A 13,844-nucleotide genomic window follows, 5' to 3' on the forward strand; every position below is an offset into this window, starting at 1 on the left:
GCCACCAGAGCTCCCCATTTTAATTATTTTTAATGATAGAGTGCTCTATTATGACATCTGCTCGTCCATGATCAACAACAGAACAGTCATTCTGTATGAAAGGGAGCTCACAGAATAAGGGTAAATCCCAACTATCTATTTCAGTGACAAGTAATGCTTCTGTTACTGATCTCTGAATAGCCATGTAGCAGAACTGTTCTAGTTAAAACACTCCAGTATAGGGATGCCTAACACCAAAACTATTGCATTGGGCAAGTTCACTATTAGAAACCGCTCCAAATTACTAAGCAGTAATGATGTCAGTTTGGATACTAAGGAGCACCTGATTCAGGCTGGGTGTTTTCAGTCATTTACTATGTATCTGGGAGCTGGACAATGATTAAAGATGACAGAAGAAAACCTGATGCCTTGATTTTGGTGCTGGAGAAGAGTAAGACAGGGACTGTCAAATGAACAAACATGTCTTGAAAAAGATGCATTCACAGTGTTCCCTGGAAGCAAGAAAGGTAAAGCTTTGTCACATATACTTTGGGTATGTTGCAAGGAAAGGCTATTACTTAGAGAGGAATGTCATTCTTGGAAAGACGGAGGGTCAGCAAAAGAAAGGACAGCCTTCAGTGGAATACACTGAAAGTGACTATAGTGGTGGGCTCCAGTGTGTCAGAGACGGTAAGGAGGGCACAAGATAGAACACAGCTCAGAGCTTTGTTCATAGGGTCGCTATGAGTCCTAGCCAACTGCACCTACCACTGCCCCCAAGACCAAGGAGCCTTGGTGGCACAGAGTCCTACAGGCACACTCAATCAGAGTGACTTGCCAGCTCCGAGTTTGGGGTCCAACAATTAAGACTAGGTGCCCAAGTGTCACAAACAATTCACAAGTGGATGCTTACCCCCAAATTGGTGCTTTGCATCCACCCAGTGGTGCTATGGAAAAAAAGGTGTGGTGACCTGCTTAAGGAGGTAAAGTTTACAACAAAGAAAACCCTGTGCGGTTCCTGCAATGGTTAAGACTAAGACTACCCATTTTTAGCCCTGGCCATAAAGATTTAAAGCATTCACTTTCCTATGTCCCTTTCACTCTCCATGCCAACAGTCAGATCTAAAAGAAAAAATCGAACCCACTATCTTCCAGCTTCCTGACAGTCCTCACTTAGGTTTCTGAGGCTGTAAATCTTAAGTGAGGTGACTGTCTCAAACATCCAACCAGTCAGTAGCACAATACATACTTCACTCCATCAGAACCTGTTTACCAGGCTTCAGACGTTGGGTTGTGGGTCCAAATCAGATCAGTACTCTGAATGTAACAGTCTGCTTGGAGCTTTGTGTAGTACTCTTTAGGGAAAATCAAGAGTTAAAAGAGTCATGGCATTGTGAATAGCACTACTATGAACATCAGCGTACAAAAAGCCATTTGTGTCTCAGTTGTTTTTCTCCTAGTCCTAGTTATTCAAATAGCAAGAAAATGGAAATAACAAATATGTGCATCAACAGACAATGGCTTGAGAAATCGTGGTACATTCACACAACGGAATAAATACTATGAGGCGCTCAGGAGCGATGATTTTGTAAAATACTATATAACATGGGAGAATCCAGAGAGCATTCTGCTGAGTGAACCAACTCAGGCTCATAAAGACAAATATTGCATAAGACCATTATTATAAAAATAGAACAATGACTATTTTAATATGTGGATAAAAGTCCAAAGGGGGAAAGGGAGCAGGAACAGGAGTGCTGAGTGTGGAAGGGGGAAATTATGGGGTCACAGAGGTTGGTGGGCAGAGGGAGGGGGAGAAGAAATGAAGGAATTCATTAGTGGGGACCTGAAACGGCGGGGTGGTAGTGGGCATAGATCAATGTTGATTAATTTTGTAAAATGGTGTATGGGAATGATCGTATGAAAACCAATGTAGATGAAGGAATATGTGAAATACAATGTATATGATTTTGGGGCGTAAACCATTAAAAAATACAAAACAAGGGGAGCTCTGGTGGCCTAGTGGCAAGGAGCTGCAACTACAATCCCAGAGGCGAACGGTTCGAATCCACCAGATGCTTTGCCGCGTAAGGAGGGACAATCTCCTCCTGTACCAGTCAGATCTGATTTGAAGGTACATGCACACAAAAATAATAAAAATTTAAAAAAAACAAACAAAACAAAACCAAAAAATGGGGGTGGGGGGCACAGCAGGTAATCTAATTTCCTTCACTTTCTCTTTTGAACCAAAATGCCAGAAGTTAAATGGCGCCCAGGGAGTCCCAGTGGTTGAACTTAATTAAACGCAGGCCTCTTCAATTACCCTCGCCCTGCGCCCCCCCCCCCCATCAAGTCTTGTGTGTTTTCACGCGAAAACACCCAGCTGTCTCACAGGTGTCCTTCCTGGGGGCTTTCAAGTCGCATGGGGAGGAGACCACCGAGCTGCTGGTAGATTCGAACCGCAGGCCTTTGTGTGGGGAGCGCGACTCCCTCAGAGTCCTTGTCCCTAGTTTGGGGTCCTATTCTGCCCGTCACTTCAGGATAGGGCGCTCGAGGGCCCAGTACCTGCCTGACTTACCTGGGGACCCTTCCCGTACAGGTCCCTGCGGAGCCAGAGAGGGAAGCGCGGGGGGCAGACGTGGGGCCAAAACAGGGGTGTCCGCAGGGGCAAGAGGTGCGGGGGGATGGGATGGAGGGGGGAAAGGCCTGCAAGGTCATGGAGACGAATCTGCAGGTAGGAAAGCGGCCTCCACGCCCACGTGGACACGAGCCCTCCCCGGCCTCCTCCCGTCCTGCGAAGCCCTCGAGGCCCTGGCCTCCCCCAGCGGGGTTGTGACTCCGTCCCCCCAGGCCCCGCCGAGCAGGGGCCGCCCCCAGCCACCTACTCAACTCGGGCCCGTCGCCGCCTCCGACCGGTGTGCAGATCCCGGGAGGAGAGTGACGCTCCGAGCAGCTGGGGGATTCGAACCTTTGCATTAGCGGTGCAACTCCCCACAGCTCCGCCTGCGCGCCTCAGTCTTAGGTCCGGTAGCCCCGGGCTCAGTTTAAACTGAGGGATGCCTAGACCCCACCTGGACCAACGATGCGGGTTGGGGGCCAGGCGCCCGTGTTTCCCCAAAGATCCACACTGTCCTCGGGCAGCATCTGCGCCATTCCCAAGACAGGGCTCAGGGGAGAGCTCCAGCTTGAGCAAAATCGACAGGAAAGCGTAAAAAGATCCATTCTCTGAAATAGGGCGTTTGGCGCTAAAAAAGAAAGCGGAGGCCGCATACTTACCTTTTCATTGCCTTCTGGGATTCTGATTTTGAAAACTGGTTGCACGTGTGAAAAACCTTACACCACCTTGCATTAAAGACTAAGAACTCATTCATGTTGTGTCAACAAATATCTTCCTGTTTGGATTTTTTTCTTTTTTAGTGAATGTTAATTTGGGAGAAACGGTGAATATTGCTGTACTTACTCTGTTGTAAAGGAATTTGTGTTGTGTTTTTAAAGGCAGCACCTCAAGCTGGAATGTCCCCACGTGCAGACGATATACTCCAGGCTACTTGTTAGTAAATGTAAAGGATGACAAGTGTCAGTAGTTCATACAACTAGATTTAATAAGTTGTTATTACAGAAAAAAAATGAAGTCCAAACTACAAAGTTTAAGCGGTTGTAAGCGATAGCTGCATTGAGCTCCATGTTTAGTCACATACTGCAGTTCCATACAAGCATATTATCCAAGCCCCAGAGGCCGAAGCTGAGGAAGGGGTACTAGCCGAAAACAATCTAAGAGAAAGAACAAGTAATAAAAGGTACAATACATTTAAAAGTAGTTGGTAGTTGAAAAACAAATACAGAGATCTTAGCTGTGAACTCTAAAAGTTATGTTCATTATTTTTGACAGCAAAAAATACAAATACCTAGTACTTTAGTACTTTATACCCCAACAGAACTCTACCCAGGGAAGAAAAAGAGCAGACATTGTTCCCCTATTAGCACCCAGGTTTTCTACTTGTTCCACTTAATTTTATCATCACACAAATTGTTTGCTTCTCAAAATCATTCCTATCCACACTTCTGGACCCATTTTGGGGTATAAAGTCAACAGCATTGATCAGAAATACTTTGTTGGTAAGATGGAACACTATTGCAGCTGAGAGAGTTTGATTATTTTTTTAAAAAAATCAACACAAAGAGAAAAAAAAATGTTAGCTGACAAACCATACAAACTAGAGAGAAAAGCAACAATGCATACAAAAGAGCTAGTTTTAGCAAAAAGACACGTTTTTTTTCACTAATCTGTGACTAATCTTTCACTCAAACCTTGCAAGTAGAGATGTCACAATACTGAAATAGGTAAGGAGCTTTACCCAGTTAAATGCCATTGTGTTGCTAATATACAGATAAAATGAAAACTAGCAGTTTATTTGCTAATTGCATAAATGCAGTACTTTCTGCATTAGCCCATGCCTCACTAACAAGCTATAAAACACAAAGATATAGGCAGAAATCTAAGCATAATCTTGATACCACTAAGCAAGAATTTTCCAATTTCTTTTCTTCTGTTCCTAATCATTTATTTGTAGTTAATGTAAAATTCCAACTGACAGGATCCAATTTGAGTTAAAATTTTACATCACAACTTGATCTAATCTATATATTATTTACAAAACTGAATACACAGAGCATACCCAAGAGCTGACTCGACACGCATTTCTCTGAGTTATTGATAACCTTGCCTCCTTGGCAATGGGAGTGGAGAAGGCCATCAATGACATAGAAACACACCATCTATCTAGAGCAAGTCATTGGATGTTCTGTTTACACAACACCAGTTTTGCAGGTATAGGACTTTTTAAATTTTTTTTTTAAAAACCCAAAACTTTTGGTGCCATTACAATGACAGGCTGCCTTAACAGCACAGCTTCAAGGTAAGGTGTTAGAACCAAAGTAGGAAGGCAGACAGAGCATGCATGGAGTGACCATTGTGCCACAGTAAGAGGCAAAGAAGGGTACCCTAAGAGGGAGCAGGCAGATGTGCAGAGGAAGAGGTGGTCATGGTCCATTTACAGTGGGGTCATCAAGTGAGCTTCCTCAGTACTGCCACTCGTCTTCCATTGGGGGTAACACTGGGGAGATACGCGTGAGGTCTATCCATCACGGAAGGTGGAGCCCTCCCAGTCATCTCCTTTGACTCTTAGATGTCACCACTGTAAAGGCGGGTAAAAGGGTTGGCCTGAGGAAAAGGCAACTTCTCACACAAGGAGGGCAGCTGGTGGCAATTCATACACACACATACACCCATACATGTGCGCACACACAGGATGTAATGATGAGATATAGGGGGAAGCCATGAGATAGTTGACCAAGTCAGGTTTTCAACCTGGTGGTATCTAGAGGGGTGACTTTACAATCAGGGCTGGAGGGTGGCTGCACCTGGTGTTGTATAAACCCCTAGAGAAGTGTACTGTGACATCCCTAGTCTCACACTAAACCACTGTAACAAAGGAAAAGGCTTGTCAAAATCTCCCATGTTCTGCTTCATTCTGTCATTTTATTACCCAATTACCCATTACATTTTTCAATCACTTTACATAACCAACTGTTTTCATCGTTGTCACACTATTGTAAACCACATCAGCAAGTTAATACATAAAGCTTTGCATTTCAAAAAACTAGACACTTTAGTAACAATATTACAAAGGTTTTAGCTTCAAAAATAACTGAAAATGAAAAAAATAAACTTTTAAAGAATTAGCATCATAAAATTAATTTATTCCAAGTAAAAATACAAAATAATATTATGACATTGACCAGATATGAAAGTCCCTCCCAGAAACAACTCTATTAATGATTGAGAAAGCACTCCTTAAAGAAAATACGAAATAAAATGAAAAATATGTAAATATGTTTAATTTTTTTCTTAGCAAAAAATCTTTCTAAAAATAACAATGAAAATTTGTCTCAGTACAAAGGCTACATTACTATTGAAAAAATACCAGCATGAAGAAAAGGTACATATTTGACAGTAGAAAAATGATTTCAGTGAATCACAATGTCTAAAGTTTGCAATGAAAATAAATCTGCAATAAAGATTTATGCCTTTTTTCTTTTCTTTTTTTTTCTATTTTTTATACAAACAGTACAAACAGTATTGCACATAACAACAAATAGTCGAGGTTAGGTTATAGCCTTCAAAAAATCGACTAGTTCAAGTGTCACATCAAGGAAAGGCCACAACAGGCCCTGTGTTAGCCAGGGGCTTCCCAGTCAAGTTGCAGGTCAGAACACCTCTGTGTTTTAAAAAATAATTTTTTTTTGAAGGACCCTCTCTTTTAATATAACATTAACAACTTGGGGGCACATTTATTTACAAAAGAAAAGGGAACATGTTATAATTTAATAAACTAAAAAAGTTCTCTTTAAAAAAATACAAACAGAAGAACTCTTTCACAATCCTGGTCAGTCGTGCACAATCAACGCTTGATTATAAATATACAAATTAAGGGAAAGTCGTTTCCACCATCTATTCACAACTTTCAGCACCAAATGGAGTTTATTTTGTGTAACCTATTCTTCATGACGATGTTTTTTCGCCTTCGCTTTAGCTTTATGCTGTACAATCTTCCAGCTTTTTTTTTTTTAATCTCTCAGTGTTGTTTTAGTACATGAAAGAGGGGTGCTTCTTCAAAAAGTTTTGCTTCTTTCACATAATTAGGTAGATTTCTGTAGGTTAGATATGATCTTTAATATTATAGTTATAAAGCTCTAACTTCTTCATTTTCAAAAAACACAAATAAGCATGACAAAAATAAAGTTACCCATCTGTTAAATCATTTTTTCTCGCAGAATTAAATTAATATATATTTTTCTGAATAAACTTACTTAGAAAATATCATTTTCTTTCCTATATTTCAAAATTGAGGTATTGCAAAAGATCATGTCAGTCAGAAAGCATGCCTTTTTCCTTAAAAACAAACAAACAAAAAAATCTTCAGCCAACTTTTGAAAACTGTCTAAAATACAAAAAGTAGTAGTGCATAACAAAATTTTTTGTACAGATGAAAAAAAAAAATCAAAACCACAAACATAGAAAAAAACCAACCCAAACAGAAAACCACACCTGGGCTGGAAAACGGGAGTATTACCAGAAAGCCCAGAGGTAACCTCAAAGGGGAAGAATTCTAATAGGCATTTTTAATCCAGTAAAAAACTACTTTGTTTTTCCTTTTTGAAAGCAAACAGTAGCTTGAGCGCTGGTAATTGCAACTAAATGATGGAGAAACAAAACAAAAACAAGAAACAGTAACTTAGGACAGAAGAAGGACATCACAGCACACACAACAGCGAATTAAATCTACTCTGCAGTGTCATATCCAGTCAGATTGTCCCCAGAATTCCAAAACATAGGAAGAAGGTTTCAAAAAATAAACAAAACACAATTTACATATTCTCACAATCATTGTTTGTATTATATATTACTATCCGTAGCCCAAGAGTGAATGCTAAGAAAATGTCCATGGTAGAACTAGCAAATCTCAATTCTATTCAAGCTTTACAGGATAAATCCCGGGAATTAAGTAGTTAATTTCTCACACAGACCATCTTATTTTGTACAGACATTTTGTTTAGCATCAACATTACATAGCTTTCTTAAAATGTGCCTAGTTTGTCAATCTGACAATTTATCTCTATATACTGTATATATTCCTAGTGTTTGTAAGCTAAGATGAGCTCTTTGGTTTTCTGGACAAGGTCTGAAGCTATGTAAAATGGTGCAAGCACTAGGAGATTGTAACTAAGAGCTCATGTGTTAGTTAATAATATATCAGTTATGAACTGTCAAATTTGTTAATGTCTGACACAGAGGCTTTAAACAGTTAAGTTTGATCACAGTTAGACATAATCACTTTACTATATAAAATAAATTGCACAATATATAACAGAGCACCGCAAAGTACTTCATCTACCATCCACAAATTTGCTTTAAGAATATCCTACACCTAGGTTTTATATTGGTTGTAATATAGGTCATTCTGTTATGGGCTCTTCCCCATTTCAGAAGCATTCCATTTATTGAGGCATGCCTTCCTCCAGTCAATTACCAATCTTCTGAATGAAAAAAATCTCCTTTAAAAAAAATGAGTATTTTATAGCTTATATAGATTCTTAATTTGTGCATTGTGGGAAGGTTTTATACTAGACACTGGATATAAAATTTATTGCATGCAGCAACCTGATTAAGTAAACATGCAGTCAGAAGTATTGACCTTCCATTGAAGCTTTCTCAAGTCTATCCTGATCTTCTTTCGGCAGCTGACTCTATTCCTAAGTCACAAAAGTATGTTGTTGGATTTTTTTTTAAAATTGATACCTTAGCCTGAATAGAGGATTATGGTATTATTAATACCATTTTAATAGCAGCAAAAGCTATTGCAGCATAAATTTACATAACACTAAAAGATCTAACCAAAATCCTCAGCAAAACAAAAATCAAACATGAAGGAAAAAAATAAAGATCCAGCTTATGAGGTATCCTTACAAGTCAAAACAGAAAGCAACTAAAGGCTTAGTTTCATTAAGGGTTATCCTTACTCTAAATGACCCCAACTAAGGATTGCTGAGTTGTTGTGAAGGTTTTGCTACATCTGCCACCTATTCACGAGTATTACCTTTGGTAAGTCTTCTCTTAGGGGCAACTCTCTAAGTTTCTGAAAATAAGTGCATGCTCCAGTTCAAACAATCAGAACAACAACACAACAACAAACAGAAAAAAAATCACAGACATCAATCTGATGGCCACTGATGAGAATGGCAGTCTACATACTGTCACTAGTGACAAATCAGGTGTGAAATTAAGGTACCAAGCAGACAAAGGTGTGAATCAAAGTGCAAATCAGTACCATTATACACTCTGCAGTTTTGCATTATACTGGACACTGAGTTCAGTAATATGACTGTAAATAATAATAATAAAAAGACCCATTTCTTCTTTAAAAATCGAGAACGAATGCACAGATTTCCAGAACACAGTAAGCCCTGAGGCAGTGCCCTCTCCTTTCCCTCCTTGTCATCCACTCCAGTACTTGTGGCTGGGTCTGCCCTGGGCTCAGCTCCAGCGGAACGGGACATGGCGTGGCCGATCGCCTCCCTCTTTCACCAGCGGTTTGTGGAACTCCCGCCCTGCGCGAGAATGTATGCTCGCCCAGCAGTATTCACAGTAATACTGCAGACAGGTGACGTTGGCACAGAAGAACGGGGCAAACTTCCCACCACAGCGTGTGCCCTGGCACTCATCACACATCTGATCATCCAGCACATATGGCTTCACTTCCACCTGGAACCAAAGAGAAAAGACAGGGGAAAACGGTTTAGCAAAGCTTCTTCATGTTTCTTTCCTTTTGAAATCTACAATAGAACTTAACAATATCAGATAACTCAGATCTAATGATAGTTGAGAGGATGGGTTTTGTAACCAAGCTTCTGGAGTCAATATTTGTGTGATTTTGGACAAATTAAATTCTTTACCATTCTCTACCTGTTTGCTTCTCTGTAAAGAGAATATGGGTGTGTCACCTATGGTTCTGATGATGAGGAGAGGTAGAACTTAGAAAATCACATGGCTGAAGACCAGGCAACATCTATCACCACAGGATAAAAAAGAGGAGCATTTTAGGAAGAACAACTAGCAAAGACATTGGTCTGTAGGTAGGAAAATGCAGGGACATAGTTGGGAAAGGTTTAGCTGAAGCCAGGCCCGAGGGCAAAAGTTACACTGAGGCCAAAAGGAGATGGAGGCTTCGGGCTTTAATGTTGAACAAGCTTTCAGAAGACAACACTCCTGTACTCTATAATGTACTGGAGGAGAAATGAGTGAGATGTTAAAAAGCTGCTGTGATACAGAAAGTGCCACATGACAGGAAGCTTCAGAGACAAGAAAGCCTTTCACTTCAGCCTTTTATTGCCATTGTCCAGTGCCATCGAGTTGATTCTGACCCACAGTGATCCTCCCTATCAGACAGAACAGTACTGCACCATAGGGATTTCTAAGCAATCACCTCACAGGAGCAGAGCAGCAAGTCTCTCTCGTGTGGAGCTGCTGGTGGGTTTGAACCAGTCTTTCTGTCAGCAGTAGATTGCTTAACCACTGCTCCTTAGGAGGCATTATCAAGCAAGCTCTTCGATGGGAGGACCACAAGTAAAAAAGAACAAAAGTTAACACAATTCCCCCTGTATCCTCTTCCTAGAAATCTGGAAAAAAAGTACATAATCATGAATATTTTTCATTTTGAAAGCTGGGAACTATCATGAGAAAAACTCTGTCCTCATGCCTACTTCTAGCGGCATTCTGGAGGAGCAACCACTGTGGCCATGTCGACAGGGAAGGCTCTGGAGTTTTTGGAGATAGGCTAACTTGCTGACAATGTGGGATGCTTCTAGAAGCAGAGACAGGTCTGGCAGGAATGAGTCAGGCTACATCGGAGGGGCAGTGAGTAAAAAGCATGGGGTGCCTATGATTAGATACTCTACTTTGGTTATCCTCTGCTATACGCTCTATGTGGTCTCGCTCAGAATGTTAATCTAGTCACGAGCCCTAGTCTATATGCCCAAATGCCAGTCAGATATTTCCCCTTGGAGGATACACCTGGCAAGATCTTCATCAACTTTGGGGTACCCAGAGGAAAACGTCTTTACTTTGACTCTAGCCTCCCTTTCTGCCCGCTTAATCTGACCGGTCAGTGACTGATACTCAATTCTCCCTCAAATTCACTGGGGAAATCCGAAGTCAAAGACCTCTCCAAAGTGCTGAATAGCAATGATGTCAGCTTAAAGATTAAGGTATGCCTGATCCAAAGTAAGATTGTTCAGGTGGCTCCTATACATCTGAAAGTTGGACAATGAATAAGGAAGACCAAAGAAGTATCGATGCCTTTGAATTGTGGTTTAGAGACAAGTACTGAATATCTCATGGACTGCTAAAAGAACAAACAGGTTTATCTCAGAGGAGGCGCTGCTTAGATGCAAGAAGGTGATACTTCATCTCATATACTTTGGGCATGTTGTTAGGAAGGGCCAGTCCTTGGAAAAAGACATCATTCTAGGAAAGGTGAAAGGGTGGAGAAAGAAATCCTTTCAGCAAGACAGACTGACACAGAGACTGCGGGCTCAAGCACATCAGAAATAGTGAGGATGGTGCAGGATAGGGCAGGGTTCAGATCTGTTGTCCAGAATTGAAGGTGACTTGACAGCACCTAAAAACAGAAGTTCAAGCTGGGTCTGGAAGAAGTTGTGGAATCAAGGATGATACTGCTGATGTTAGATGGATCTCGGTTAAAAGCAGAGAGTATCAGAATGTCTATTTGTGTTTTATCAACTATGCACTGGAATTTCAGTGTGTACATCATAACAAACCATGGCTAACCTTGAGAAAATGGAAATTCCAGATATTTAATTACATTCATACAAAATCTACATCTAAACCAAGAAGCTGTTGTCTGGACAAAGCAAGGGCATTGCATGGCTTAAAATCAGGAAAGATGCATATCAAGGCTGTATCCTTTCTCTATACCTACAAAATCTGTTGGTCCTATGAACAAAAGGCCTGAAGCCCCTCTACAACAATTGACATTATCTAAGTTCATAGAGTTTCCGGAGGCATGTTATTTAGGAAGTGGATGCCACTCCTGCTTTCAAATCTGTAATAGTATGTTAATGCTGTTATGTGCCACTGAGTCTCCTGTGATGTAGTCTCCTGTGATGATCCTGTGGACAGCAGCTCTGAACCCTTTCCTGTCCTGAGCCAGTCTCAGTAATTCTGACACATCAACCCCCACTACCCCAGTTACTGTATCAATTGGGGGAAAAAACCCCACAAACAAACAGATTATAAAATCTGTAACCTGAGCAAATCTTTAGAGAAGCTGGGCTTTATGAAGAAGAATGTGGCATCAGGATTGGAGGAAGGCTAATCAATAACCTGTGTTATGCAGCTGACACAACACTGCTCGCTGAAAGTGCAGAGGACCTGAAGTGATTGCTGCAAAAGATCAAGGACTTCTATATGGATTACATCTCAGTATCAAGAAAACAAAAATCTTCACCATTGGGCCAATAGATCTCATGATAGAAGGAGAAAAGATTGAAATTGTCAAAAGATTTAATCTTGCTTGGATCCAAAGTCAACACCCTTGGCACCAGCAGTCAGGAAATCAGAAGACATACAGCAGTGGCAAAGTCTGCTATCAGGGAGTGCTCCAAAGTCCTGAAGAGCAATAATGTCAGTTTAAAGACTAAAGTATACCTGATTCAAGCCACAATCCTTCCAATGCTATGCCTCTAAGAGTTGGACAATGAATAACGTTGACAGGAGAAAAATCGATACCTTTGAGTTATGGAAGTTAGAGAAGAATGCTGAATATCCTATAGAATGCAAAAAGAACAAACAGCTAAGTCTTGGAGAAAGTGTAACCAGAGTGTTTTTGGAGGTTGAGATGGTGAAGCTTCATTTCACATATTTTAGACATGTTTTTAGGAGAGGCTATTCCTTGGAAAGGTAGAGGGTCAGAAAAGGAGAGGCAGATCTTCAACAAAATGGATTGATACAGTAGACACTATAGACATTGCAGCAATGAACTCATTATGTGTCCAGGATGATAAGGATGGCACAGGATAGACCTGAGTGCAGATGTTCATGGGGTTGCTATGAGTCATACGTGACTCAATGGTACTTAACAATAACAGAAAGATCTTATAATAGTTTGCCTGAGGATTAGGTAAATTAGATCACACAAGCAATGTCTGCCACATCCTAAGCACAGAGCATGGCTATCATTCTTACTGATTCTCTTCTTGTCTAGGTCATGACCAGGACACTTTCAGTATGATAGACCAGGGACTAAACATCCAGGCCCTCCCCTAAGCATGTTATCACTTGGTAATCTGAAATGAGGTACATTCAAAATGTTCCTCTCCTAGCCAAAAGCCATCAGTTTCCCATTGTATATAGATTACATTTAGCTGCCTTAATGTGACAGAGCATACCCCAAGACTTCTCTAGCTCTGGTTATAGTTATGTGTTGTTGAGTAAGATTCTCATAGTGACTCCATGAACAACATATCTGAATCCTGTCCTATCCTGTGCCATCCTCATCATCTCTCACACACTTGAGACCACTGCTATAGTCACTGTCAATTCATCCTGTCGAGAGTCTTCCTCTCCTTACCTGACATTCCACCTTTCCAAACATGATGTCCCTTTCCAAGGACTTCTTATTACGTGCCCAAAGTCAGTAAAATGAGGCCTCATCATCTTTGCCTTTAGGGAGCATTATGGCTGCACCTTCCTCAAGATAACGATTTGTTCTTTTAGAAGTCCACAGGATAGTCAGTAAATACCCTTCTCCAACACCACGACTCAAAAACATTGACTCTTCTTCTGTCATCTTTATTCACTCTCCAGGTTTCAGATGCACAGCAAGTGATAGAAATGACCATGGCTTGAATCAGGTACACTTTAGGCTTCAAACTGACAATGTTGCTCATCACTACTTTGGAGAGTTCCTTTACGGTAAGCTTTCGAATGCAATACATCTTTTGATGTCTTAACTGCTGGTGTCAAGAGTGTTGATTGGCCCAATCTCTATTATAACTACTGCCTAAGTCAAATTCTAACTGGTCTTTTTTTGTTCTCACTTGTATTTTGCACTCTTCCTGGATGATACCTTTGGCTCATCTGTGGATGATCCCACAACTCATCTGGTCTTCGCTCATTAGTGTTCAAGGCTTCAAACCTGTTCCTGAGATGATTCTGAAATTCAGGTGGTATGAAATCAAAGTCATATTTTGGCTCCTGTCGATTTGGTTTAATTTTCCTCAGCTTC

General features: G+C 40.8%; 1 protein-coding gene across 3 annotated transcripts in view; it reads right to left on the reverse strand.

Moving 5' to 3' along the window:
• Nucleotides 1-5,498: 5,498 nt before the first annotated feature.
• Nucleotides 5,499-13,844, reverse strand: part of CPEB3 (cytoplasmic polyadenylation element binding protein 3) — a 273,954-nt gene continuing 265,608 nt past the window's right edge. The window contains exon 10 of one of the 3 annotated variants that reach the window (XM_006880335.1): nucleotides 5,499-9,301. In XM_006880335.1, the coding sequence (XP_006880397.1) occupies nucleotides 9,074-9,301 (228 nt within the window). In that variant the 3' untranslated portion in view covers nucleotides 5,499-9,073. The remainder of the gene's footprint in view (nucleotides 9,302-13,844) is intronic. The other 2 variants (XM_006880334.1, XM_006880336.1) reach the window with 2 other exon arrangements.

This window comes from Elephantulus edwardii, unplaced genomic scaffold (genome assembly GCF_000299155.1).
Source record: "Elephantulus edwardii isolate Elephantulus edwardi_28Jun2011 unplaced genomic scaffold, EleEdw1.0 scaffold00007, whole genome shotgun sequence".
In the NCBI taxonomy this organism is placed as follows: domain Eukaryota; kingdom Metazoa; phylum Chordata; class Mammalia; order Macroscelidea; family Macroscelididae; genus Elephantulus; species Elephantulus edwardii.